This window comes from Motacilla alba, chromosome 8, assembly GCF_015832195.1.
Source record: "Motacilla alba alba isolate MOTALB_02 chromosome 8, Motacilla_alba_V1.0_pri, whole genome shotgun sequence".
NCBI classification, from domain to species: Eukaryota; Metazoa; Chordata; class Aves; order Passeriformes; family Motacillidae; genus Motacilla; species Motacilla alba.
The window spans coordinates 8,385,678-8,413,655 of NC_052023.1; the positions used below are offsets into that span (position 1 = coordinate 8,385,678).

At 50.2% G+C, this 27,978-nt stretch overlaps 2 protein-coding genes across 2 annotated transcripts; both read right to left on the minus strand.

Moving 5' to 3' along the window:
* Positions 1-2,902: 2,902 nt before the first annotated feature.
* Positions 2,903-9,927, minus strand: LOC119704149 (cytochrome P450 4A6-like). The gene is made up of 12 exons (XM_038144939.1): positions 9,612-9,927; positions 8,631-8,772; positions 7,898-7,942; positions 7,686-7,813; positions 7,138-7,262; positions 6,892-7,043; positions 6,580-6,686; positions 6,220-6,410; positions 5,790-5,923; positions 5,292-5,356; positions 4,522-4,604; positions 2,903-3,817 (listed from the first exon to the last, which is right to left on the minus strand). The coding sequence occupies exons 1-12, from the start codon at positions 9,795-9,797 to the stop codon at positions 3,649-3,651; spliced, it is 1,527 nt and encodes a 508-aa protein (XP_038000867.1). The 5' UTR covers positions 9,798-9,927; the 3' UTR covers positions 2,903-3,648.
* Positions 9,928-15,796: 5,869 nt separating this feature from the next.
* Positions 15,797-27,835, minus strand: LOC119704133 (cytochrome P450 4B1-like). The gene is made up of 12 exons (XM_038144912.1): positions 27,001-27,835; positions 22,981-23,125; positions 22,268-22,312; positions 21,610-21,737; positions 19,972-20,096; positions 19,712-19,863; positions 18,998-19,104; positions 18,340-18,530; positions 17,745-17,878; positions 17,533-17,597; positions 17,243-17,325; positions 15,797-16,547 (listed from the first exon to the last, which is right to left on the minus strand). Exons 1-12 carry the CDS (start codon positions 27,178-27,180, stop codon positions 16,379-16,381), a joined length of 1,524 nt encoding a protein of 507 aa, XP_038000840.1. The 5' UTR covers positions 27,181-27,835; the 3' UTR covers positions 15,797-16,378.
* Positions 27,836-27,978: the final 143 nt, after the last annotated feature.

A 27,978-nucleotide genomic window follows, 5' to 3' on the forward strand; every position in this document is an offset into this window, starting at 1 on the left:
TTTATACACCCGTAGTAGCCAAACAAACATCCCCGGAGCCTGTCCTTATCACTTTATTACACCTGCTAGAGTGAATAGATTAAAGAGAATGGGGGAGGGGGGAGAAAGCTGAAGAATCCAGCAGAAAAACTGGGTTTGGGGATTGTTAATTATTCTCTGGGGTCTCTAATCTTTAACTGGCAAACAGCATCACTAACTGTCTTAAAGCCCCTCCTGGAACATCCTGATAATAAGCCATCTGCATGAAGGCACCCCGTTATCTGCCCTCCTCCAGCCGCCTGTGACATGGCTGGAGTGGGAGATAATGAATGTGTGGTGTGTAATAACGACACGTCATTCATGATTATCGGCCTGATACCCAACCTTTTAGCTCCATTGTTTGTGCTTCAAAAAGAAAAAAAAAAAAAAAAAAAAAAAAAAAAAAAAAAAAAAAAAAAAAAAAAAAAAAAAGGAAAAGAAAAGAAGGAGGGAAAAAAGGAAAAAGGAAATTTTTGGTGCTATGGATTGTCTCGGGCTCCCCGAGGTGTCTCCGTGCCAAAGGGGCTGGCTCTCGTAGCATCTCCCAGAGGGTTTGTTGGTACTCGGGAAGGACTCGCCCTGGATTGGCGGCTGCTGTAGCCATGGTGATGGAGGAGCGAGCTGAGACAGCACAGAAATGTCACTGCCTGCCAGGGAGATATTTGGGGCAAATGCGCGGGCGATTAGATCTGTGTCACTGCCTGCTGCCCGGCTCCTCACGCAGCTCCTTTGCTGCTCTCCCAACCGTTCGGTGCTGGCTTGGCAGAGGAGGTTATCTTGTACAAGCTGCTGTCCAGAAACTGCCACCGTTTGAAGGTGGGGGGATGTTTGTGCCGCTCAGTTTGACCTGGCTAAGCTGAAAACTGGAAGAATTTTCTCCAATGTGCAGGAGAAATAAACCCTAATGCAGGTTGCTGCTGCATTAGGGCTTCATGGTGCATCGGCGCTGCGAGACCTTCCCTCAAAAGCTTTGGCCCTTCAAACTACAAACCTGGTTTGAGCATGATTCTTAACAGGAAGAGATTTTAAAGTGTTTGGCTCTGCTTACCTCAATTACTGTCATAGTTGCCTGGAATAACAATCCGTTTTTTGCATCAAAAATGTCAGCAGTTTCTCCTCTCTTTCCCAAGCAGATTGCCAAGAGCAGTTTCCCTGGAGAAAGTCTCTGCTGGAAGTGGTTTGTGTTGGCCATTCATAATCTAGCAATCAGAAGGACACTTGGAAACCAAATGGGCAGCTTAGGTCATGGCAGTGAATAGGATGATGGCCCCACAACACAGGGAAATACACAGTTCATGGGGTGGGCAGCAGCTGGGGGTCCTAACCCCCATTCCCAAACCAGAAGATGCTGTAGTGACACCTCTAAGTGCCACCAGGTTTCTTTTGGAGCCCACCACCAAGGAGACTGTGATGGTCTTTGTGGCCAAGGGCACCTGAAGCTCGTTTCTTGGACTACCTGCTAGAGAGTAGATGAGCAGAGCTTCAAGGTGGTTTGCCTCTTCCCAGATGGGTGGCTGAAATGTCTGACAAATAGGATTTTTCAGTAACAAAAAGGTGTTTTTAAACCACTGCCCTCTGAAGGCCTTGCTGTGCTGGAGCTGGGGAGGGGGACAGCAGGAGTCTGACCTTTCAGACCTGAGTCCACCAGCGGTGCCAGGGTGGTGGCACTGGCATCTGCACAACCTGCACCCAGCCTCCTTCTGCGGGTGAGAAGGGGAGGGCTGGGGGAAGAGGAACTTGGTCTTCAGCTGCCTTGCAAAATAAACACAAGCTGCGCCTTGCTGGTTAATCTCAGCATCCTTGTCCCTTTTGGTACCCATACAGCCAAAACAAAGCTCTGGATCGAGCCCAAGGAGAATTTTGCTTCTTGAGCTGAGGATGCAGCAGGCAGCAGAGATGGGGAGCAGAAGGGCTGCAGGAGTTCAGTCAGATGGGAGCTGCTCAGGTTTGACTGTCCTGATCTGGCCAACAGCAGAGAGCTGCTCCGGTAGGCAGACAGGCAGACAGACATGGTTTGGATATGTTGGTGCCCGCAGTGATTCTGGTGATGTCAGTGCTGGGGGTGAAAGCTGCACAGCCTTGTCTGTCACCGTGGCGTGGCACAGATGCAGGCCTTGGTGCCTTAGTTTACCCTGATGCCTGCTGAGTGCCCGGGCCCTCGCAGCGACAAACTTCCCCTGGGCTTTGGGTAATGCCCCAGACCCACGGGGACTCTGACAGAGTGGCTGCTCTGCTGAGGGCGGGGACAGGGATGTCCCCAGGGACAGGACTCATCATCTGCCTTGCTGGGCCTGGCTGTGCTGCCTGCCAAGCCCGGGGGTTTTACCAGGGACCGGGGAGGACTTTTTCTGGGTCTCCCACTGCCACCTACTGATCCATTGCACACCCTGGTCCTGCAGCTCATCCAGATGGTCCACCTGGGCTGGTGCTGGGGAAACCTGTACCCCCACAATGAGCCCAATTCCAGGGCCAGTGCTCGCCGGCACCCCTTGGGCAGGCCACCCTTGAACTGAACAATCAGTTCTCAGCCCCTGCAGGACAGAGTTTGAGTCAGACTCACATCTCTTCTTGTTTTGTTTTGCAAGCCGACTTTGTTCTTACCACCAGCACTTTTCTGTGTGTGGTGTGTATTTCTGTTTTGCTGTGTTTGACCACAGATCATTTCAGTTGTTTCCTTACTACTGAAGCTCCTGGAGTCACAGGTGAGGTGATGGATGGTGTGGGATCTGTGGAAACAGGCTCAACAGGGTGCATAGAAACAATGCTTGTGGCTTGAGAAAACACTGACAGCACTGCACCCTTGGGCACAGCCTTGCTTCTGGCCTGCTGGGACTCCTCTTGTACCCTGCTGGGCCCCCCAATGCAAAGGAAGCCAAAGTCATGCTTGGAGATCATCCCCACAAGGTTTTATTTTCATTTCAGAGAGGAGAACAGTGCTGATCACTCTCTGTTTCCAGTGTGCCAAGTGCTTCCTCAGGTTAGCTGGTGGCATTTTCTGTGCTGGCTCCTGAGCACCCTCAGCTCAAGGAAGTTCAAAGCTGGGGCAGAACAGAACCACAAGCATTCATCTTCATAATGGTGGGCACAGTGCCAGCCCCAGAACAGGAATTGTTGGGAGGGTGGTGCGTGGGGATGCAGGGAGGCTGCCGGGAGGGCCCTCCTGGCCAGGCACACCCAGGCTGGAGGCAGGGCAGGGGCTGTGCTGGGGCAGTGCCCAGGCTTTAGGCATCCCTGCAAACCGTGCTGGGTGTTGCTCGCTGCCAAGCCCAGTGGGGAACTGACAATGGGACAAATCTACAGGCAGGTGACAGTAGTCCTGTCAGGGAGCGTGTGAGGGCAGGTTGGCGATGAGGAGATGAGCAGGACATGGAGGATGACCTGGAGGTGAAGGATGAGCCACAGCAGTGCTGTGGAAACCCCTTAGCAGTGCTGCTCCCCTTGCATGGAGGGGAAGTGAAGCTGCTGGGTTTGGTGTTTGTGGGCTCAGCGAGCCCCTCTGGATGACAGTAGGCCAGGGGTTAAGGTGGGAGAAGTCCACTGTGGGTCTGTTTGGTGATCCTCTCTTAAAACTGTGGGTGGAGGGTGTCCCTTGGGAGGGCTCTCGCCCCCCTGCCATGGTACGCTGTGGGATCAGAAAATCTTCTTCAAATGCAGGTGTATGCCGTTGCTGGACCTGAGGACGATCTGTGGTACCATTATGGGAAGCTTGGATGGGTCTGGGTAGAGCTCGAAGCGCTGCAGGGTCAAGGCCAGGGCCACCTTCAGCTCATTCATGGCAAACTGCAGCCCGATGCAGTTCCTGCAGGGAGGGGACAAGTGCTCTGATTGCTGCCTTCGTCCCCAGCCACCCCTGAGCTGGACTCACCCCATGTGAGAGCTGGGGCACCTGCAGCTACTGTGAGGATGACACCTGGGCTTATCTAGTAAGCCCCTGATGCACCCAGCTCCGTGGTGGGGTATTGCTACTTATTTTGTTATTAAACACTGAAGAAAGATACAAGATTGAGAGAACAGGGGGTTACTTCACTAGGAAGTGCAGCCAGGAGCCAGATAAAAGCCCAGACACTTCCAAAAGTTTATTTCTGGCTCTGTGAGGTGATCCTCTTGCAAGCTGCTGAGACCTCAGTATCCTACATCTGTCTATTGATACAGCATGGGACCCATGGAGACTTGGCCCCCTTGGCTTTGAGGTGCACTGGGACTCACCCCTAAACAAGGAGGTAGTGTTCCCAATGCAGGCAACAGAAAATGTAAACATCTCCACAAAGCCACAAGAGAAAAAATGTGTAAAATCCTACAGTGACCACAGAGCTGATGGGGCATGGAAATCCTATTACAGGAGATGCTGTAATGGGAGATCCTGTTACAGAAATCCTGCTTGGGTTGGCCAAGCCAGCTTGGCTGTGGAGACTGAGGGAGGATTAGCCTTAGGAGCTCGGATCTGAGCTGTGTCTCACATGCAAGGCAGCCTGATAGGAAGGAGAGGGATGAAGAATCTCCCACCTGGATCCAGCAGAGAAAGGCAGGAAAGCATGGGAGTGTCTCTGTGCTGAGTTCTCTGGAGAAAACCTCAGGGGATCATAAACCTGTGGGAGCAACAAAGACCATCTGGTCAGTGTTTGGTGTGATCTGAGCAGCACTAGGTCCTTCCCTGGTCCCCAGGGCTGGATGTGGCCTCTGCTCTTCCTGGGGGAGCTGCAGATGACAGTCATCTCTCTACAAAGCCACTGAGTGGATCTTCCCCTTGGAGCTACTCAGGTCTCCCACTACAGTGCCCAAGATGCCTGCAGGTGTTTTCTCATCCACGGCAGCAAGGATCAAGCCAGAATCCCTCCATCCCAGAGATGCCTGATCCTTGCTCTCCAGACAGCCCCTGGAGAGAGGCAGCTCTGCAGCCTTCTTCAAACTTCCCAGTTATTTCTCAAAGACTCTAAAATATCATCTTCAAATCACACACTCTCTTGTGGGGCTTGGGACTTCTCATAACATTCTAAGTGTGTGCAGGGCAGCTGAAAGCAGTCAGAGCATCTCTGTGTCACCATGCCCAAAGAGAGACTATTGAACACTCTTTCCCAGCCCTTTGTCATGTTCAAAGCCTTTGGGGTGTTTGGTAACTCGACTGAACTTTGTATTTAGATGTGGACTGTTGGAACAACAAGGGGAAAAAAAAAAACATAGCAGGCAGGCACAGAGGCACAGGCTGCCTTCTTCAAGGGGAATGGTTGTCTGGGCTCAGAGACCATCCTCCCTTTCTTGTTATCAAGGTGAAATACCTCAGGGTCCTCCCACACATCCCGGTTCCTGTGAATAGCAAATATGCTCAATCCAACCTGGCAGCCTGTAAAAGAAAAGTGAGGAAAAGCTCATGACAGCTCAGAGTGAAATTGGAGGAGGGGTGTTTTTGGGATGCTCTCCCTCCCCAGGCTCTGCAGGGGCTATTGCAGGAGATCTGGCAGGGATCTCCTGAAAACCTCACACATCAAAAACAAAGACCACCCCAAAGAGCTGGGTCCTTTTTTGTCTATCAGTGTGTCACTTTCACTCGGTCAGGAACAACACTCTGCAAGTCCCCTCTGAGCTCTGGAGCATGTCCTTGGACTCTGTCTGGCCACCCTTTCCAGGCTCACTGTGGCATCAAGTTGTGGTACCACCATACAGATACAGGAGACATAAGGGAGTCTGGAGGGAAAACCCTCCAGCCCCTCCACACAGAGTGAGGAAGGCCCACTAGTCACAGATAGCAGCATGAAGGATGGACAAACTCAGCAGACCTGCTGGCAAGCTGCGTCCATCAGGAAATGTCACGGGTTTGGAGAGCTCTCGGGACACACCAGCAACTGGCGGGAACAGGCGTAAGCTCTCTTTGATGCACATCGTGGTGTAGGTCATCTTCCCAAGATCCTCCCTGAAAGCAAACTTGCTGAGGATGCACTGAATCCCTTTGTCTATGTCATTGACAAAGGTGTTACTGGTCTGTCCCAGTACAGACCCCTGAGGGAAACCACTTATCACTGATCTGGACAATTGGCCACCACCCACTGGATGCCACCTTCCAAATAATTCCTCAACCACTGAACAGTTCACCCATCAAATCCTTCTCTCACCAGCTTAGGGAGAAGAATATTGGGAGGAACTATGTCAAAGGCCTTCAAGGGTAAATTAAAAGAGTTCAAGATAAAGGAGTAAGAAGTCCTAGCTCACCACTCAATGGTATCTCGGTCCCCCAGGATGCCCTGGATCTCCTCCCTGCACCGCTGCTGGTGCTCAGGGTGCAGTGACATGCAGTAGAGGAGCCAGGAGAGCCCACTGGCCACGGTATCGTGACCCTCAAACATGAAGGTGTCCACCTCGGCACGCAGGTCCTCATCAGACAGTCCAACTCCATTCTCATCCTAAGAAAGAGGAGAGCATGTCATTCTTTAGCACAAAGGTCTTTTGTTTTTATACCCAAAGGACTTGTATGATTTGGTGTCTCTTGTGCTTCTCTTCTTGTGCTGATGCACCCTCGGTGCCACACAATTCTGTTTTTCAGCATTTGGTGCAATCATCTCAAACATTTACCTTGCTACAAAGAAGAATGTCCAGAAAATCCAGGTGCTTCTTCTTCTGGATCTTTTCAAGCTCCTTCTCATTGGAGAGCAACATCTTTCTTTCTTTTATTACCTGATCTGCACAGAGGAGAGGTCAGTTCTGTGCATCCTGTCCCTCCAGAGTACCCTCATGTGCTTGACTGCTCAGTAACCATCTTGGACTGTGTATAAGGTGTAACCCTCTGGCCAGCCCATGTTGTAACCCCACCCTGAGCCACTCCAGGGGCAAGTGGCAGAGAGGTTCAGCTGGGAGACAGGACTGGGGAGAAAGGGGCAGGAATACCTGTGTGGGTACGGGCCAGCCTGCAGGCATCGTGAAACGCGCGGCCATCGCGAGTGAAGTCATAGAAGACATCCTGGAAGGAAAAATTCCGGATCCTACTGCTCAGGAGGTAGGTCAGGTCAAAAACAGCTCTAATATAATAGTGGGAGTTGCTGTAAGGAGACCGAGGGCAAAGCTGGTGTTAGCAAAATGAGTGGTGAAACAGGAGTGCTTGTTTACCCAGGGTTTGGAAACTCAGGCACTGACCTCTGAGTCTGACAATTGGAATTAAAACTGAAGGCACATTTCATGATGCTGTCCAGTGTCATCAAGCTGACATCCTGAAAGAGCTCCACTGACCTCTTCTCTGTGATCCTCTTGTCCCATTTATCCTAGAGGAAGAGCCAGGGTAAGGAGAGGCAGACCACCTTCTGTGGTCAGGTCATATTTTCCTGTCCCTCTTCCCAGATCCACACTGCTAATTGCTTTCTTTTCTGGAAGCAGAGGCCCTAGCCCGTGATATATTCTGTGAACCTTATCTAACTCTCTGTGCATTTCTTTTCCCAGATATTAAAGGATACACATGAGGGTATGAAGGGATATTCTTGCAGTGGTTGATTTTACTGGCAAACAAAGAGAAAGAATAAGTGGAATGTCCAAAGTAAGGTGAGGGGAGCAATTTTAGAACTTCAAAACTACTCCAAAGATTCAGTGAAAGTAGAAACTCTCTAAGTGACGTCTCTTTCTCTTACTCATTTTTTATTTTCGCTGTTTCACAGCTGAAAGGTAAAAGTAGCAGGAGTGGGGATTCTTACCAGCATCACTTTGACTGAGTCTGACATCAGGGTCACGTAAGATTTCAGCACATCGTAATGAAAGGCTGGGGTGAGCATCTTCCTGTGCTGGAACCATTTGCTTCCTTCCAAGATCAGCAGCCCCTTCCCTGAAGCACAAAGAGCAAAGGCACAATCAGTTCCTGCAGGCACTGGTCACAGCTCTGGCAGCCTTACTGCTGCTTTTGACTTACCAATCCAGGGAACTAGGAGTTTGTAGACTGTGCTAGCCTTGGGATCTGTAAGGTGGAACAAATATCAGAAATGTATGAATAACTGGTGAATTCAACACAACAAAAGAGAAAATTCAGATTAAATTTGCATTAGATTTTGCCCTCTAAATCACATGAGAGGATTAATCTCATTTAAATACTGTACCATCAGAGGTAGAGTATAAAAGTGATCGTCTACAGTCATGACTGCAGTGGACTTGAAAAAGCAGAGAAAGTCAGAACAAGAAAATGTGCGTGGAAAAGAAACAGCCATGGCAAATTCCAGAACTGAGAACAATGGATGGGAGTTGCTGGGGAAGGCCATGTACATACCACTCATATGATGCACAGAAGGGAGCAGAGGAGAAGATTTAAGATGCCTTCTGAGAGCCATTGCCATGGCAGCTCACACTTTTTGCTGAGTTTACTGGGAGGCACAAATATTGTGGTGCTAGAAGCATAGAAGACAGTAAGACAGCCGACCCTCAGACTGGGAACTGACAGGAAACTGGAAGGAGCTGGTCTCTGTTTTGCACAGGAATACACACTGCTCCATGAAACCTGGGGCAGCCTGGGAGTTTGTGAAGAGGAGCAAAAGAAGAATTGCAATAGCTGTGAAGGAAGATGGCAGAGGGGATAACTCCAGGCAAATTTCCCAGTATTTTCTTGGTAGGAAAGTGTCCAAGACTTCTCAAAACCGGAGGCGGAGACTCACCTGCTCGGCCAAGTATGGTTTTGGCATATTCAGGATGGTGAATGATTACAGACGGCAGGATTGGTCCAAACCATCTGGGAAAGGCATAGGGATATTCTTCTCCCCATGACACCACTTGGTGTAAAAAATTTTCAGATTTTAACTGCAATGAAAGTTAATCAGGGATTAATAAAGGCAGAAAAAGAGGGGCATGCCAGGGAGAGCAGAAGTTCTCTATTGGGAAATGAAGGAAGAGTGGGTGGACTTGCCACACAGGGGCTTATGCTGCAGGTGGAGGAGAGGATGAGCTTTGCAAAGGGACAGTGCACAAGAGGCAAAGCTGCCTGAGCCACCAAATCTCTGCAGCACACGGCAGCTCCATGGAGAGTCCCTTGCTGGGCTGGAGGCAGCTGAGACACCTTAGGGTGGCCTGGGCTTGGAGCAGCTCCTTGTTGCACTTGGGAGCTACAGCTGGCATAGGCAATGCCAGAATGTCTGGTGGACAGGCCAGGAGGACCAAGGCTGCCACACCCCTGTTCCCCAGTTTCAGCAGTGCGAGGTGGGCATGCAGTGTGAAAGCAAAGCATCTGCACTATAGCAGGATGAAAATAGCTGCATTAAAACACCCTGCTTTTGTGGCCACCTCTTCTTTAGCAGCTATAGGGTAAGATACTCCTTTTGGTGGAAGGTTTAATGTAGCAAAGAGACATTAATTGTGATTGCTCATATTTAAATAACTTTATGGAAGTCCCAGGACTCTTTGTTTAACAACATGATTGAAAAGAGCATGATCCTTTTTTTGGCCAAATGTTGCACACCACATATCCAGCACCCTTTCCTCCTGCCCTGCAGGAGCCTTGGCACTCCCTGCACACAAGTCCTCTCCTGTAGGAAGAGACAGGAGCAGGGCACACACACACACCATCCAGTCCTTCTCCATCCTGACTGATGCCTTGCACAGCTGGGACAAACCCACCCTGACTGAGCCCAGCTACTCCTTACCAGGTGATTGTGGCCATAGAACCAGTGTTTCGGGGGGCCAGGGAACGCCTCCAGAGCTCTGATTATCTTCCTCCTCTCCCAGTACAACTGGAGCACCTTCAGCAGCACAAAGGTTACACCAAGCAGCACAGACAGTTGCAGGATGGCAGCAGAAGGTCTGGTTATGTTGTCCAGCAGAGATGCCATGCTGGTCCGGGACACTGCCTTCTCCTGCCTGTTCCTCACCTGCTCCTCTCACACCTGAGCCAGGTGCGGAGCTCAGTGCAGGTAAAAATCCTCTCTCTCCTCCTCTGCAGGAGCTGAGCCTGGTGAAGTGGAGCTGGCAGCAATTTATAGCTGCTGGAACATCAGGGCAAACATTGCGTCAGCTCAGCCAGCAGCCTGTGCACCAGTCCCCCTTTGACCTGCTTTCTGCAGCCTGTCCCTGCAACCTGGAGAACAACCAGCCTCCGAATATTTCCTGCTTTTGCTGAAGTCCCAGCAGCGCTGTCACACCTACCCACAGCCCTCCATGCCCAGGTGGACGAAGCCAGAGGAGGGAGGAGGTGAGATGCAGGCAGGCTGGGGCTCTAGCTGAGCTCCGTGCTGTCCTCAGAGAGTTCGGGTGTAGAAGGTGTTCATCTGCCCCCTGGAAGTGAGGAACACACAGGCCACCTCTTCTCAGTGAGTGGGCTGCACGGAGTCAGCCACCTGCACCTAAGAAAGCAGTGCCCTGGGTGCCTGCAGCATCACCCAGCTCTGCTGACGCCAGAGAATGGGCATCACCCCAGCAGCTCACAAGGGATGTGGCCCTGCTCCCCAAGAGCTCCTTCCACGGACAAGCCAGGAGACAAAACTGCTGTCCAGAGGAATTACCATGGTCAGGAGATGAGACAAGGAGAGGAAAAGCTGCAGAGCAGTGAAGTGAGCTGCAGCAAGGTTGAGAGCACATGATGGGGAGGTGTGATGGCAGGGCCATGTTCCCTCTACAGGCCTGATGAGCCCTCCTTCCTCTGTCCATATGGCATCTCACCTGCTCCCAAAGGGATCTGCATGTCTGCATTTACCTCTCTAATGCAGTACTTGGTTGGTTGCAGTGCTTGGTCCTCCTTGCCATCCCTGTGCAGATCCTGCTGCTTACCTGGGTTCCCATCCCATAAGCCCAGAAACCTGGAATGGCAATGTGGAGTGGGTGGAGAGCTGGGGCTGGAAGTCTGATATGTGTGGGTGACTTCCGTGCATATTGTAAAAAGCAGGATCCCCAGATGGGCTGAAATAATGTCCCATTTGTGCCTTGGGATATTATGAGGATCAAATGGGTTATCAGCTGTGGAGGCTCATAGTCTGATAGGCTACAAACATTGTGAGTGCTTCTTCTCAATGTAACACAATTCTGAGACAGAGGACTTCTGATGTTTGGGCATTTCCCTTTAGTTTTTATTCTAAAATCTGCCATGTTCCACACTTTCTGCTAGCAGGGTCATTTTGCTGAAAAAAAACCACTGTTTATCTGAGGTTCATTGTCATTGCCTTGGAGAACATCCCTGGCAGGCAGTACACTGAGCAGCATTACCTTTTCACACACTTGGCCATCTTCATGAAAATTAGTGTATCTTTTTATGCTAAGCCAGCTGGATCTGTGTGAAAGTTCAGGGCAGAGTTAAAGGTTGATCTTTAGGAGGCAGAAAGCTGCAATCTAGTTAGGTATTTCTTAGGGAAGGCTTTGGGTGTAGCCAGAGCATAAGGGACCCAATTTGACATGACAAACTCTCATGTGAAGACCTGAGGAACATTCATAAACGTTATGATGCTGTGTAGTTGGGTCCCTCACAAGGTCTGCGCAAGGAAAAGAGGGAGGTGTGATGGTTGAGCCTTTGTTCAGTGCCAAGGGAGCTGTTTGGAATGTCCCGAGGTACCTACATCATTACCACACTGACCAATCCAGATTTGGCACCTTTCAGCAATCCCCTACAAAATAACTCATAAATACCCCCAAACCCAGAGGTGGAGGGGCCAGGCTGGTGCATGGAGCTTCTGGTGCAGCTTCAGATGAAACTTTTATAATAACACAGAAATTTTCAGTGCTGACGAAGTCCCTGGAGAGTGAGTTTGACCATGAACAGGGTCAATTTTTACCAAACTGGCTTCCTTATAGTTATAAATTAACCAGTAGACTCGAGTGTGAAGATATGGTTTGTCTTGAAGTTCATATGAGATGTCAAGTGCTCAGCTAATATGGAGGGAACATAGGGGACAAACTGGCTAAACCCACATTTATGGGGATTTGGAGCAAGAATCTGATTTTTGGTGATAACAAAACTGGGTTTAATCCAGCCTCCAGCCTCTGCATTCTATGTTTCACTGATGGAGGGGAGAGAAAAACCTTTCTCATGTATTTCAGAGGTTTCACAGCAAGAGAAACCACGAACACTCACAGCCTGGGAAAGAAAACTCAGGAGGTTTGGCTGGGGAAGAAACGAGGAAAGTTCAAAAGGCAAAGTGAAGTTGCTGCAGAGCTGCAAGTGAAGAAAAGTGAAAGGGGGCAGTATTGGTTTGATCATTGTAAGGGCCTGGGACAAGGCTAGAACCATCTGTTAGCAGAGAATCTACAGCCCTGGTGATGGAGGACTCCAGAAGAAGATCTCAGCATGAAAAAGCAGGTACAGGGGTTTTCTGATAGCCACAGTGATCTGTGGAGGCTGGCAGGGGGAACAGAAGCTTGGCTTGACCTTCTGAACATTTGAGACCGGTGAACATTTGAGACTGCAGTTGGGTGTTAAAGGACACTTGGGAAGTTGTTAAACATTTGCAGAGAGCCTCTGGAGGGTTGTCTTAGTGCTGTGGATGTCCATGTGATGGCAGTGGGGTCACAACAGTTCAGGCATTCAACATGAAACAGCCCACTTACACTGGAGAATTTCCATCCCATACCACAGCCATGGACACAGCAGGCTGTGGAATTTGCTTTCTGGGTCTTGGGGATTTCTCCACTCACTTTAGACACCTAAGCAGAAGAAGGAGAGGATCTTCCTCACTGATTTAACTCACATGGTTGGAATTCATTGCAGAAAAAGTGGTTTACTGAGCAGGTGAAATGTAGGTGTCAGATGGGTGCTCTGCCCCAGAGGCTGACCCTGCAGCAGCTGCTTTCCCTGCTTGTGCCTGGGTTTATCCAGACAGGAAGAAGAGCCCAGGCCCATCTGTCCCTGTGTGTTCCTGCAGCACATAGTGATGACAGATGAAATGTAGCAGTAATGCCAAAAAAAATAATAACATTTCAAGCTTCCAAACACATGATAGATGAGAAAATCATGGCAAGAGCCCAGCAAGTGTTGCAGAGTAATGCAAGCTGCCTGGATCCCATCTGACCACACATGTCTCGAGGATGGATGTATATCTGGAAGCATTTAATACAGCTGTCTGACAAATATGTTGCAATACTTATTTAATTTACAGGCTGCTTCCAGTGTAAAAGCCCAGTGGAGTTAAGATGGAAATTGCTGGTGCCATCTGACAGTAAATTTGCCTGGAGATCAGCGTGGGTCCTGTGCAGGGACTGCATTCCCGGTGCTGAGAGCCAGCTGCTCTCCCTGCTGGTCCTGCCACTTCCAACATGCCTGGAAGCATCCAAAAAAAGTGCCACTACGGAACTGAGCTAGACAGACACCTTCCTGTGTCACAGTGCCGGTGACAATCTGTGGGGACACGAATGTGCAGGAGTAGGTGGCATCTTTGCCCTGCTGCTGTCAGAAAACCGAGCTGCAATGAGAAAAACCCAAGATGTTTTTAACTGAAGCCAAGACTGACCCTAGCTGCACAGCCGTCACCAGGAGCTCTTGTTACAATAGTTCTCTGAAGGTCTGAATCACACAGTCCAAGGTCAGCCCACCATCTTTGCAATTACCCTTTCTCCAAAAAGTAGGGAAGGATGAAAGAAGGAGGTAAGCTCTCTGCAGCTGGGCCTTGACTGCCTTTATAGTGATACATCCCATGTTACAGGTGTTTTCATTATTAATATATCTCTAATACCTGGGAGGGGAAAGGTAAATTTGGGGAATTGCTGTCAGGAATCAGGTTCTATAAAGATCTAGCTTGCTCTGGCACTGGGGTACAGTAGCTCCAGAAGTCTGGTTGCAGCCTCAGCCCTGCTCTCCAGCTCAAAAGCAGGGCAGCCATGGAAGATCTGTGATGCAGGACATGAGCTGATGCAAGATGTGGGATGATGCAGGATGCAGGATATGGGATGTGGGATGCAGGCTGGCTGGCCTGGCATGGAGAGCTGGCCTGGCATGCTGTGGATCAGTGAAACTGTGAGCTGGACTGCCATGTGGGGTGTTATTTAACAGAGTGTCTCTGGTTGCTGGCCTCAGGGGGTGACAGCAGCATCACAGGAGAGATTTGTGAGCAGATTTTGTGCTGGGTTTAGGTGGCTGCAGGGGATACCAGGCTCTGCTCCCTTCTCATGCGAAGAATCCACAAGCACAACTCTGAAAGGACGGTGAGAATGCTGCAGAGCATCTTCCCTTTTCCTCTTCAGATACGAAGAGGCAGTTTTATGGTGAATCCTAAAAGTCAGGAGGGAGACAATGACTGAACAGGATGAAGACAGGAGCAGTCAGGCTTTTCCATCCCAGGGCCAGGAACTTTTCCATCCCAGGGCTCATGTGTTGGATGGTCCAGTTGGGACAGCAGCAGTGCAGCTTTTCTTGTATCCCCAATTCAACCCACTCACAAAAACCAAACCAAACTTGCCCCAGCTTTCTACCACATCCATTACCTCCTCTGGGCTTCTGGAGTATTCAGTAAACCAACTTTTAAAATGTCTGCAGATTCTCCAAATAACCTATGCCAGGGCTTCAGTAATCTTAGGGAGTGCTTGACATTGTGCAGTCTGTATCTACCCAAATGCAATTTAGCAGCTGCCATGTATCTACATGAGGTATATCAAGTTCCCCTGGTGTGATCCCCTTTAATCTACTCTCTTTCAGTGGGTACACCATGATTTCAGCCTTTGCTCTTGCTCATTAGATGCTTGTGCTTTAATCTTTCACTTTGGAATGCCAAGATTCATCCATTCCTCTTTAGATGGTATTTTCTTCAAATCTTGTCTTTGTAAGAAAATTGCATCCAATACAGAGATGTATGCAATTTACTTCTGGTAACTTCAGTTATTTTGATTAAAAATTTTCTCATTTTGCACTTTAGAGTATGTAAGCTTGGAGTAGATGCTGTTGCTTTTATACCTAAATCTTCAGACAGAGCTGAAGGACACTGTCTCATTTCATCTGCTGAAAGAGACACAAGTGAAAAATTTTTGAGAAATATTTGTGCTTATGCATCCAAGTATGATGTTTGCTGTTATTGCAAGAACAGGACATTATTGATTCATATTACCTTTTCTGTCTTTCTGTGTACAGAACATCCACTGGAGAAATTGCTGCCTGTCAGTCATTTTTTCTCTTGGTTTTGTGCTGCTCTTGTGTTTATAGACTTGCATCCCATTCTCTGCAGCAGTTTTTCAATTTATCAAGATAATTTTGTGTCCTGACATGGCCCTCCAAAGAGCTTGTGGAGTCTCATAGTTTCATAACTTTTGACATTTTGATAAGCATACTCAGTCTCTCTCCTTCACATAATTCTGATTTCAGCTCAAGAGCTGCACCTCGTGTCTGAAGAGGGGACAGGCAGCTGGAGAAAATGGATTTTCTCCTGGGCTGTCCCAGCACACCCCTGCAAACCAGACCCTGCAGGTGAAGGCTGTATGAAGTCAGCTGCTGTCCAACTGCACAGCAACCTTCTCCCAGCTTTTGGGATTTCACAGTTTGATGTGTAATATTCTATCCCAATAATGATTCTTGCAGAGGCAGAGGACAGCTCACTAGTGTCCTCCTGTGTACTAACTCTCATAATTTTATCAGCTTAAGAAAATAAAATAGTACTAAAAATAAAAAGGGAAACCACGTCCACCCCCAGACACACTTTCTAACTATGAGAACTTTGATTGATGATTGATTATTGGACCCCTGTTAAAGAGTTGCCCATGGAAAGAGATGCTGTGTTGGCTGGAGACCCACTGGCAGTTTCCTGGCCTGTCCAGAGTGGTCTCTTGTTGCTCGTGGGCTTCCTCTCCATCTTCCATTTCTAAAAGAGTTTTACACTGCATTTGTGACGAAGCGGGCAAGCACCAGCAATATAAACAACACAGCTGCTGTTGCAGGAAAAATTATTGGTTTATTAAGACAAAAATTACAGAATGTTTTGCAGTTTGGGCACGATTTCAGAGTCCAAACTGGAATCAGTGCTTTCAACAAATCAGAGGCCCACTGAGTGTGAGAAGTGAGACAGAGGTCTGTCACAGGCTGTCCCCACTGCAGGGGAGGAGGGCTGACCTCCAGGCACTGAGGAAGGTGCTGATGACAGAGCAGGGCTGGAAATGGTCACAGATTTGGCCAGGGCACGAGTGTGAAGGCAGGATTTGGTAAGGAGGAGGCTGGCGGGACCTGCAGGTGTTCCCAGACCAGGCCAGGCCCGCTCTTATGGCAGTGCAAGGGGACAGACAGCGTGGCCATGCCTGGCTGCTCTCAGATCAGTGCCCCGGAGCAGATGGGTCTGTGCAATGGCATCCCAACCACCTGGGCCTAGCCTGAAAAGGGCTTTCAGCTGGTGGATGAAGCACAGAAATGAGGAATCCTCATCCCCAAATCCTGCCCTGAACTTCTACCCCGAGAAACACCGTCCCCTCATCTGCTTGGTCCCTCCCTCTGGTGAAGGCAGGATGTTTTCCAGCATCAGCGGATTTTCTTTAAATACAGGTGAATCCCATTCTTGGAGCGAAGGATGATCCGAGTTATTTTGAGGGGAGGCATGGCAGGGTCGGGCAAGAGCTCGAAGCGCAGCAGGGTCAGAGCCAGCGCCACCTTCATCTCGTTCATGGCAAACTGCTGCCCTATGCAATTCCTGCAGAGAAATGGAGCAGCTCAGCCAGCTCCACCCCAGTGCTGGGCACAGCAAACCCCACAGCCCATCCCACACAGCTCCAGCAAACCCCACAGCCCATCCCACACAGCTCCATCCCAGTGGTGGGCACAGCAAACCCCACAGCCCATCCCAGCCCTCCCACACCAGCACATCCTCCCCCTCTGCAGCTCAGGGGGCTCCAGGGGCATGGGCTGAGCAGGAGGAATTGAGAGGAACATCGGGAACTCGTGTGGTCAATGAGCATGGAGAAGTAGGGAGATGGGGAAGCCAAAGGACAGGCCAGCAGGGGTGAGTGGTGGGTCTCCAAGCAGGGAAGGTCTGCAAGGTGTTGGCCTTGAAGGAGTCAGCACAGGGCAAAGGGAAGGATTGAGAGGAGGCAGGAGGGGGACAATCAAAGGGCAGGAGGGTGGGGTGGGGTCTCTGCATCAAGGAGAGGAGAGCAGGTGAGCTCAGAATGCTGCAGGCTCCCTGCAGGATGCCAACAGGATCTTCCACAGCTTTGGGGCCCAGGTTCCTGTCCCCAGAAGGGGCTTGGCAATGCTGCCTTCCCATTTTGCCTCTGTTGCACAAACACTTATATCCTTCTTTAACGATTTAACTATGTAATTCTGCAGGGCCAGGACTGCAGGTGGTGGTGTCTGCCCACTACTCCTTCAGTGTTCAATTCCTTTTACCTCATTCCAGCAGAAAAAGGCAGAAAGGCATGAGAGTGCCTGCCAGAGACGTTCTCCGGGGAAAACCGCAGAGGGTCAAACACCTGGAAATGAGGAATATGCAGCAAGAAAAGGCGATTATTTAAAGAACACGGTGCTGACTGGTTTCTTGAGAAATGTGACACCTCTTAATTTATGAAGAACCTCACAGTAGAGAGAGAATTATTCTCTCCTGCTAACAGGTGAAGGGTACACGGGAAGAGGCACACCATAAAGGGAAAAAATTATTAGGAGATCGGAAGAAAACTCACCAAAGGATCTTTCCATACTTCAGGGTTTCTGTGAATGAGGTAAATGCTTATTGCAGTGACGGTGCCTGGAAAACAATTGAGGAGGAGAAAAGGGCTCACTGACAAAGAAACAAGCCAACATCTGCACAGCCCTGCCTGAACATCTGTGCCAGCGAGGATGCAGCTGGTTCCTGAGAGCAGAGCCCTGTGCAGCAGGAATGGGATTCACAGACCTTCGGGCAAAGTGCGTCCGTCGGGGAAGGTGAGGGGTTTGCTGAGCTGCCGGGACACGCCAGGCACGGGAGGGTAAAGGCGCAGGCTCTCCTTGATGCACATGGTGCTGTAAGTCATCTTGCCCAGGTCCTCCCTGTTGGGACAGGCAGGCTGAGCCCCACACTCCCCCCACTGGGCTGGGAGGTCCCTTCACCCACAGCCATCCAGCCCCTGAGCAGATCCCCCGGCAACAGAACAGAGGGACCCACAATGCCCAGCCACAGGCTGATGGAGGCTGGGGATGCCAGGGAACTTCTGAAAAACCTGGACAGCCACTGAACAAGCTCAAGTGCAAAGTGACAGTGAAAAGCACATCTATGATGTCCTGTGGTGAGAAAACAGGAGACAGCAAAGAGCAGTGCTGGTGGCCCAGGACTTGGGATGGCATCCAGAATGTCCCTTCCAGGGGGGCAGACTTAGCTGAAGGATCCGTGAAGTCCCTGTGCAAGCAGCAACCTTTAGCCCCCTCAGCTTTTGAGCCTTGAAGGCATCGCTCACTTAGAAATGGCAGTGATAGGAAAAGAGTGACCAGCAGAGGAATTGGTGCACACTTACCACTGGATTGTCCCCCGGTCCCCCAGGATGCCCTGGATCTCCTCCCTGCAGCGTTGCTGGTGCTCAGGGTGGATTGCCAGGCAGTAGAAGAGCCAGGAGATGCCGCTGGCTGTCGTGTCGTGGCCCTCAAACATGAACGTGTCCACCTCAGCACGCAGGTCCTCATCAGACAGGGCAGCTCCATTCTCATCCTAACAGTCCAGAGACACTCTCAGTGGCCCATACATATAAAATTTATATATATATATATAACAATAACACACGCACACACATATAAATATGTAAATATCCCAGTAGGGGTGATCATATTCCTTCAGCTATTGCAAAAGGGGTGTGATGATGCCTGTGGGATACATTAAACAAAATCAATGTCTGTTTACACTGAGTTCAGAGCTCCTTTCCCTTCACTTTTAAATCTCTTTACCCCCCCCTATATTAAACCACCAGGACTACAGAATCCCTCTGCATGCTGTATACCCAAAAAGACACTGCCAACACTTCAACAAAGGGAAAACTGGATCATCTTGGCCTCTCTTCAGCTGGGTGGGACTGGGCTATTTTTTTTTAATGGCTTGTGCTGTCCTGAAGGTCTCTGGTGGCTTGTGGCACCCCTGCAAAGACTGACTTGCTTTTGCACTCTGTGCTCCTTGCCACTCACTTTGGCACACAGCAGAATGTCCAAGAAGTCCAAATGTCTCTTCTTCTGGATCTTTTCAAATTCCCGTTCATCTTTAAGGGATTCCTTTCGCTCGTGGATCACCTTGTCTGGGGCAGAAAGGGTTAAAGGTTCAGCAGGGCCAGGAGATGCCAAGCTACAAAACTTTGAATGCAAAACTCAAAGTTTTGCATCTCAAAAACTCATCTCAAACTCTGTGGCTTGAATTCAAACCTCACCCAAGGAGATGAGCACTGCTCAGTCCATGATGCATTTGACCTGTGCTTCTGCATCCCAGGTGCTTTGGCTTTTCCAGCAGCATGGCCACAAATGCCATGGATATTGTCATCCTTTTCTTTGTTCACCACGGACCTCTCAGCCTACTTTACACACCCCTCATGCATTTAAATCACACCTGGCTTGGAATGGAAAATCATTCCTTGCACTGGTGTTGCCTGCAATGCCCATTCCTTGTCTCACCAGTCTCTGGCCATTTTACAGGAGCATTTCCAGAGGGCAATTCCTCCATTAGTCCAGTTTAATGACCCAGGAGCTGTGAGACTCCTTTGCTTCTTGCCTAGATCAGATCGCTGCTGCAAGCTGATTCCCTGCTTGGATCTCAGCTCTGAGCCTCTGGGCAGGATTCACTGCACAGGTAAGGAGAAAACCTGACTGCCTCTGTCCAAAGTTTTGGGAGAGGATGCCCGCAGGGAATACCTGTGTGGTCATGAGCGATCCTGCAGGCCTTCCTGAACTGAAACCCATGGGGGCTGAGCCAGTAAATGATGTCATTGTGGTAGGGGAAGATGCGGAGGCGCTGGTGCACCATGTGGCAGAGGTCGTAGACAGCCTGGATGTAGGTGTTTTTCCTGGAGAGAGGGAAGCTTGTAAATTTGGGAGCCCAGTGACAAGCAATTTGCCCATTTCCCTTCTGAGCTGGAAACTTCCTGCCAGGGTTTGGGGCAGCCAGCACTGACCTGTTGGTCTGGCAGTCGCTGTGACAACTGAAGGCACATTTCATGATGCTATCGAGAGTCATCAAGCTGACGTGCTCAAAGAGCTCCACTGGCTTCCCATCTGCTATCAGCTTTTCCCACTTATCCTAGGGCACAAAGGAGACAGAAATGAGAAGACAAGGGTCAGCTCTGCATGATCTGCAGTCACCCCCTGGTTAAATGAGTGCTCAGACAGAGATCCATCCCAGAGAAATTTTTGCTAGTTGCCAGCAAAATCCCAGAGAAGAGAAGCCAAGAGTGGGACGGTTAATATGAGATTTGCCTCAGGCAGCTGCTATTCTTGGATTCTGGTGGTGGTGAGCCCTGCTACACCCTATCCTGAGGCAAGAGCATCCTAGAGAAGCACAGGACAGGTACATTTATGAGTGATGGAGAGTTACCCAAATCTTTCTTAGGCTATAGTGTGTTTTTCTGTACAGGAGCAGCATATACTGGCATTGGGCTTCACTGGGTGCCTTCTTGAGCAGATTTGAGCTTTGTGCCCAAGACACAAACTTTGGAGCAAGGTTTTTTTCTGTCACATGATGTCTGTGCCAGTGTGTTTTGCCAGCAAGTAATACAGGAGCTCTTGCTCAACCCTTCGCATGGGGCACCTGTAGAGAAACTTTAAATCCTGCCTCTCTTCCCCAGCAGACACGACATGATGATGAAGCCTCTGTCCCCTCGAGGCTGTAAGGAACGAGTGGACTTCAAAGCTGAGAAAGGGAGGGGAGGGAGGAGCACGATGACATCTGAGCTCCACAGCACCAAACCAGGCTTATGGGGACAGCTGCACGTCCGTAGCACATGCAGTGATTGCCACCTGGTGGCACGGGCTCACACAACTGGAGTTGTGCACACGGAATTTCAAACTCCCAGGCACTTCTGAGCCTTGCAAAAGCTCTCCTGGCTCTCCAACCCCTGGCTCCTGGCTGCTCCCTGGGCCAGTAGGAGGAATCCAGCCAGGATCTGTTTGAAGCTGCTAGGGAGGTTGGAGGGAGGGAGGTGAAGAAGGAATAGATCCAGCATCCAGACTCCTCCAGTTCACATGCACAAAGCCTGATGCCCTTCTCCTGTAATTCCTACTGGTTTCCATCCTGCCCAGCACCAGTGGATTGAAGAACAATGCATTTTCACTGTTTATGAGGCATGGCAAGGATTGCAGTCTAGTCATGGATAGGTTGAGAGCAAATAATACCCTTTAATCATAGGTCACAGTATAGCTCTGCTCCAACCTTTATTTTTGGCAGATTTATTACGAACATTTATTTACCTCAATTCTTTATTTAGACAAACACCTTATAAGAAGTTGCTGTTGGAACTGAGATCATGCATGGGATGGCAGTAACATCAATCCTGAAATCTCAGCCACAGATCCCAAGGCAGTACCAGAGACACTGTCATTGCAGGGAGGCTCAACCTGCTCATCCCTTCCACGGGATGCTCATCCCTTCCAGCTCAAGGACAGGGATTTGGGGTGACTCAGAAAGATTTACCACTAGGACACAGCGTGTCCTTACAACTACCAGATAAAGAAAACCCTGCTCCAGCATTCACCTCCTAACCAGACAGGATGGGGAAAAGCAAACAGGGCAGAGAGAGGAGCATCATGAGTCCTACCAGCATCACGTTTGTAGATTCTGCCATCAGGGCCACGTACGGCTTCAAGACATCGTAATGAAACCCTGGGGTCAGGAGTTTTCTGTGCTGGTGCCATTTGGGCCCATGTAAGATCAGCAACCCATTCCCTGGGAAAACACAGGCAAGGCATGTTTTGCTGGGCACAAGCAGGCTGCTCTCAGCTGCCTGCAGACACAGCCTCAGCCTGCCCAGAGCCTGATTTATTCTGCTATCTGAGCTGCTGGGAGAGGGTATTTCCAAATGCTGCCATCGGCCCCGGCGTTCCCAGAGCTGAGCAAAGCCCTGCTCACCAAAATGGCACAATGGTGTCTCTGGGAAGAAACACCAATACTACTGGAAAAGAGAAATTCAGAACTGCAGATATATTTTTCACCAGTCCTCCAATGAATTTAAGCTTCCCCCACCAGCAGTCTTTGCTATCTAAGGACATGTAAGTATTTGTACATATGTTATGTCTGAACTTTCCTTCCTAGAAAATAAATAGAACTACTTAGCACCTTTTTCAGTAAATGTAAGAATTTCAGGAAGCTTTTACCTATAACTCCACCAAGGAACAGGTACAATGCTGTTTATTTATAGCATGCTTCTGACTAACTCCAGAATCATTCCTTGCAGGCAAAGCCCTGGGAATACATACCAATCCATGGGACAAGGTGTTTATAGCTGATGTTATCCTTGGGGTCTGTTAAAAAAAAAATAAAGAAAAAAAAAAAGAAAGAGAAAATAAAATGGTAAATGTTTCAATAGCATGAATCCAGGTTTGCAGCTGAAAGCTCCCTCTGGGCTCTCACTTTTGGTTGGGTATGAAGCAAAATCAGTGGCATCCCTGCAGAACTCCCAGTATTTCAACACAAAACAACTTTATCTCTGCCAGCAGCAATGAATACATATAAAAGCAGATGCTCACACTGGAAAAAACAAGAATATTGGTAGTCCAAAGTCTGTGCAGTGTGATAAATGATTAACCCTCTCAGACATCACTGTGCAGCACCTTTTCTTCCCTATCCACTAAAGATACTTCTCTGCAGTAGTAGCCAAAACTCTGAACCTAGAAAAAAGTTCCTAGGTGTCTTCTCCTTGCTGGGATCAGGCACTGAGTAGTTAAATTTTCAAGGAGCACTTGAGGAAGTCTGATTTTCCAGCAATGGATTTGGAGTGAGGTCAGTCCTGCACCCCTGTGCCTGAAGTACTCAGGGCACAGCATGAAGGAGTGGTATCTCTCCATGCCTTTTGATGATTTCTGCAGGAAAACCTCTCTGTGAAACCCTGCCTTGCTATAAATTTTGAGACTGGCATGGGAAATCTGCAGGCTGGGGTTGCTGCTCCCCAGCTGAAGCCATAATATCTCACCTCCTCTGCCCAACAGAACCTTGGCATAGTCAGGATCAGTGATAACCAGGAATGCTGAGAAACTCCCAAACCACATAGGGTGAGCATGTGGGTACATCTGGGTCCAGAGCTCTGCCTTGTCCAGCACCTCTTCCTCTTTGAGAAACTAGTTCAGGAGAAGAAAAAAAGAGAAAGAATGTATAGATTTGGAGGAAAAAATTATATGTATAATCTCCCAATACACTATCTTAAAAGTTCAATGTCTTTTTGAGCACAAAGCCAGATGAGGATAAACAAGGTGTTTTTCCTCCATGTTTGCAAAACATGAGAAGTAGAGATGTTTGCTACTTTTAAAGCTCCTATAAAATAATTCTTCCTTATCACTTGACCTTAAGCTAGAGAACATCCTTAGGCACCGTGGTTGTGCCTATCAGCTCATATGTGTTATCTGCTCTTTTTCCATGGCCGCCCCATAGAAGACAGATTTGCCCCAGACAGTATCTGCATTTTTGGCATGCAACTACATTCTCACTTGCACATAGCTGAGCAATTAGCACCCTGCAGCTGGGAGAAAATGCAGCAGCCAACAGCATCACTGCTAGCCCCAGTGCAGCTGTGGAAAACCACAGCCCCCTCCAGACATTTCGGTGGAGAAGGCCAGGGTCCAGGAAAAATTGAACAGAATTAGTCCAAAGTCACCAATGGATCGTACAGAGAAGGGAACACTGGTTAATAACATTACATTAAGAAGTCATTGATTTCTGGGAAATGAATTTTACAGGCAACGAAGAGCTGGTGCTCCTGGAAAGATTTATCTCCTGTCCTTGGAAGCTGCAATCTGAGAAGCAGCATGAGCACCAGCTTTCATATCAGCAGCAGTGGCAGGTTCACTCCGAAGTAATCACTGCTTTATTGCTTTTACAGCTGGTGATGTTATGTACAGAAATAGACAAAGAGCAAGTGGAAAGATCCACAATCACAGGCAGAGGAAGAAAATCACAGAGACAAAACCATGTAAGATTCTTTTTTCTTGGAAGAGAAACCACTCTGGGCCAATATGCAGGGGGAAGGATTTTGGTAAGCTAGGTCTGACACAGCTGCTGCTGCTGCTTTGACTTGAAGATAGATTAAATCAGCATACTGGTGCAGAAATCAGCCTCAAAGTTACCCTCCTGGCTCTATCAAATGAATATTTGCTCAGTTGCTTTAGTGCTGAGTTATCTCAGCTCAGCTTTTAGTCTGGCTGGTGTTTCTCAACCCAGAACATGTCTCGTACTCAAATAATCACCCACATCAAATATTCAGCCACGTGTGGCTTGTCTTGGAGAGGATACTCGAGAGTCGTGGGGTGTCTGCCAGGGCCATGTCCAGGTTCAGCTCCAAGACTGAGCCCCCCTCTTCCTCACAAGCTGGGGTGTCCCTGCAGCACATCCCATGTGTCTCCCACATTCAGCAGAATTATGAACCACAACCAGTTATTACAGAAAGCTCAACTTTGCTCACTCACGGTCAAGATTTTGAACTTAATAAATAGAGCCATCAATTTATCTGACTTCAGGGATCAAGTTTTGGGGCAAAAGGAGGCAGCCCTCCTCAGCACCCACCTCTTCAGCAAATGCCAGCGGAAGCAGTGCTTGGCACAGTGCCTTTAGCTAAGTGACACCTGAACAAGTGAAAGTCTCTTTGATACAGCTGCCTGTGCTTCTCCTGTTGTAAACCCCAATAAACATAATGGAAAGTAACTGGGAGATGCTGAGCAAGTCTTGCTGGCAGAAGTCCTAATCCTAGAAGCCTTTGCATCCAACCTTGTTTTGGAGCAGCACCTTTAGCTTGTGCTGGCAAGAACCGTCCCTGTGCTGGTAGAGGTTTGAATGAGTTCATCTGAGAGGAGAGGTTACCCTCAAGGTGAGTAACCTGCTGCACCGAGCACTCCTGGAGCAGAGGGTGTAAAGTTCTGTGAGCTGCAGAGGAACAGAAAGCTCTCAGGCTCCAGCTACCCAGCTCTGCATGAAAGACCATTACTTCTACTTCTTCCGCTGGGGGCTTGAAAAGTAAAGTATAAACCCCACTTGGGTCTAAGAAAGAAAGGTAATTGCCTGATCTCATGCTGAAATGGAAGTTTTGAAATGGATCCAACGCTAAAAGCATCCGGGAAGAGGCTTAAGGGCACTTTTAATGGCTGCACACTGATAGCAAATGAAAGAGAGAACACAGGAGCTGAAATCCGAGCATGAGGGTGTGCTGCGTGCAGCCAGAGGGGCCGGCTCCTCCCCACACAGGGCAGAAGTGGACAAAGGGCTGCCGAGGGACTGGCACCCTCCCTGGGCCAGCAGGGCAGTGACCCTGCTCTCCTCTGCTTCCCACCAACCCCGGCCGTGGGGAGCCAGTTTGGCCAGCTCAGGGCTGGCAGTCTGGGTTTAACCAAGTCGTGCTGCTGCAGTGAGACTGAACAGCTCCACATGACCTCTTCCTGATATCTTAATGTCATTTCTGCTGAGTGATTTGGATAAGCAGAGACTAATACCCGGAAAATGCTTTAAAACAGAGTGATGTATTCCCAGGAGATCCACCCAGAGCATGACAAATGTGTTTGAGATTCTAAACTGGCCTGGATCAAGACTGGGAAACAGTCAGTTAAATCAGCAGAACAGGAAATGTCAGTGCTCTCCCTGAATACAGCTCACAGGTCCTCCTCGAGGTGTGTGCAAACTTTGTATTCAGTGTGTGCCCAGGGCATTGCCAGTTTCTTTGCTGGCTTGATGAACTGTTCGGCTTTGGGGAATTCAGCAGTGTTAATCAGCAAATTATTAAATCTTCAAAAAAGGAATTCTCACACAAACATTGTCTGAGGTAAAAGTTGAGGCGCGAGCAACCTAGGCATGATGATAGCAAGTGATTGGCCCAAATGGTTAAATTTCTTTCCAGGATAAACAGTCACAACTAACAAACAGAAGAACATACTTTATTTAATTGCAGTTTTAAAGTCTAACTGGCAGTGTAACAAAACTCTGAACTGGCCCATCTTCATGCTTACATTGCCAAAAGACTGCTTGTCCTGTCCAGCACAGCAAAACTGGCACTGCCACAGCACAGAGGCAAGTCCTGTGAGGTCTGCTCCTGATTTCCCAGACTCTTTTCAGGATGCCAGCTATTTAATGTGCCACAAAGGTGGCCACGGCAGGACATCAGCAGAGTCCAGTAGAGGGCAAGGTGATTTTAAGCAGCCTTTAGCACATATGGAAAAACCTTTTGCATCAGGCAAGCTCATGAAGCTGCTGCTGAGTTGTGAAAATCTGTTTGCCAAGGCAGCCATGGTGATCTGTGTGGGCAAGTGCATACCTCGGGGAATAATCATCCCTGACACCAGTGACCAGAACAAGGCTCGCCTATGTACGTGGGTTTAGTTACTCATGACCTTAATGCGATTGTAAGGAGATCCACGGCCCCTGCGCTGGATGCAATGCCTGTGATGTGTTTTGTGGCTGAAAAGTGGCTCAGAACGATCAGTTGACAGGTTCACCTGCCCACGAGGCCGACGCAAGCTGGCAGGGGAGAGAAAGTGCCTCTGGATAACGGGAGCAGCGAGCATCTGCTCAGCATCTGATCCGCTCAGCGCCGCAGGGAGAGCTGCAGCGGCCCTGCCCTGGCTGTCAGACGAGCAGAACAGTGGAGCCTGCCCCGGGACAGAGCAGCGCGGCTCTGCTCCCTCCAGCACCGATGCTGGCTCACATCCCGGCAGGACCTTGCCTATGCCACACTGTGCTACCGCTCTCTTTACTTGCGAGCCGGCCACCACCCTTTCCCACCGTGCAGTCTGCAGCTGCCTGCGGAGCTCTGCGTGAGCCGTGCTCTCCCTAGGCATCCGCGGCAGGGAAAGAACATTGGTCTGGCTGGGAAAAAGGATGCCCGCCTCTCACCCACCCAGCAATTCTCCCGGACCACGGGGACAAGTCCCAGCAGCATCATTCCCACATGCCCCTCGGGAAAGCTGCTCCCCGCACTCCCCCCGCTCCCGGCGGCGCAGACCCGGCTCTCCCCCACCTCGTGGACGTGGCCGAAGAGCCAGTGGGTCGGGTGCCCGGGGAAGTCGGCCAGCGCCCGGAGCAGCTCCCGCCGCCGGTGGAACAGCTGGATGGCTTTCAGCAGCACGCAGGTCAGGCAGAACACGGCGGCCAGGTGCAGAACCCTGGAGACATCCACGCCCAGCCACAGGAGCTTCATGGTCCCGCTGAGAGCCGCCAGCCGCTGCCCCCGGTGTCCCGCAGCGCCCCGGCGGCACCGGCCGCGGCAGCCAATGCGGGGCGGAGAGGCAGGTCCAGAGTCCGAGCGGCTGCCAAATCACGGCAGCGCTTGTTGGAAGGGAAGGGAAAGGAAGGGAAAGGGAGCATCCCGCGGGAATGCTCCGCTCGCCGCCGCACGGGCTGGGAGCTGCCGCCCGCCCCGAGTCCCCGCCGCCGGCACGGGCTGGCTCCGCGCCGGGACCTCAGGCTGAAGAGACAGGGAAAGAGCGTACCCTGGGATTCCTCCTCCCGAGGTCTTCATCACCTATTCCTGCCTCACGAGCTTTCAACCTCATCTCCACTCATTCCCATCCCGCATCCCGGCTAACAGTTCCCGCTCTCCTTCCTTGTCTCCCTCCCCGCTGCCGGCACTGTGAGCCTCATCCCAGCGCCAGCCGGGACAGCATCTCCCGGCAGCGAGCGCGGGGAATGCCGCACCGCGCCGGGCTGGCGACGCCGCGCCTCAGCCCAGGGCCGGGTAACGTGGCAGCCGGGCACGGCTTCGGCACGGCAGGTGGAGGGCGGGCGGCTGCCGGGCAACAGCGCTTCCCTGCCACCGCTATCTGTGCGGGCAGCAGCTCCCGCCGAGCCGGGTGGGCACCAACCGGGCCGTGCCCCGCCGCGCCTCACCGCCCCCTTCCCGCCCGTCCCACCCGCCGGGGGCGGGACTCGAACCCGCGGCCCTGCCCGCTGTCGGCGGCCCGCGCGGGGCGGTCCCGCGGCGGCCAGTGGGAGCGCG

Bases quoted from the DNA above. Each gene is read 5' to 3' on its own strand.
- LOC119704149 (XM_038144939.1), bottom strand. From the start codon at position 9,797: ATGGCATCTCTGCTGGACAACATAACCAGACCTTCTGCTGCCATCCTG. The intron at 6,687-6,891 runs GTATTCCTGCCC...TCCTCTGTGCAG, and splicing joins GCTGGCCCGTACCCACACAG to ATCAGGTAATAAAAGAAAGA. The intron at 6,411-6,579 runs GTAAATGTTTGA...CCTCTTTCTTAG, and splicing joins ACATTCTTCTTTGTAGCAAG to GATGAGAATGGAGTTGGACT.
- LOC119704133 (XM_038144912.1), bottom strand. From the start codon at position 27,180: ATGAAGCTCCTGTGGCTGGGCGTGGATGTCTCCAGGGTTCTGCACCTG. The intron at 20,097-21,609 runs GTAGGACTCATG...TTTGTGCCCTAG, and splicing joins AATCTACAAACGTGATGCTG to GATAAGTGGGAAAAGCTGAT. The intron at 19,864-19,971 runs GTCAGTGCTGGC...CCCTCTCTCCAG, and splicing joins AGCGACTGCCAGACCAACAG to GAAAAACACCTACATCCAGG.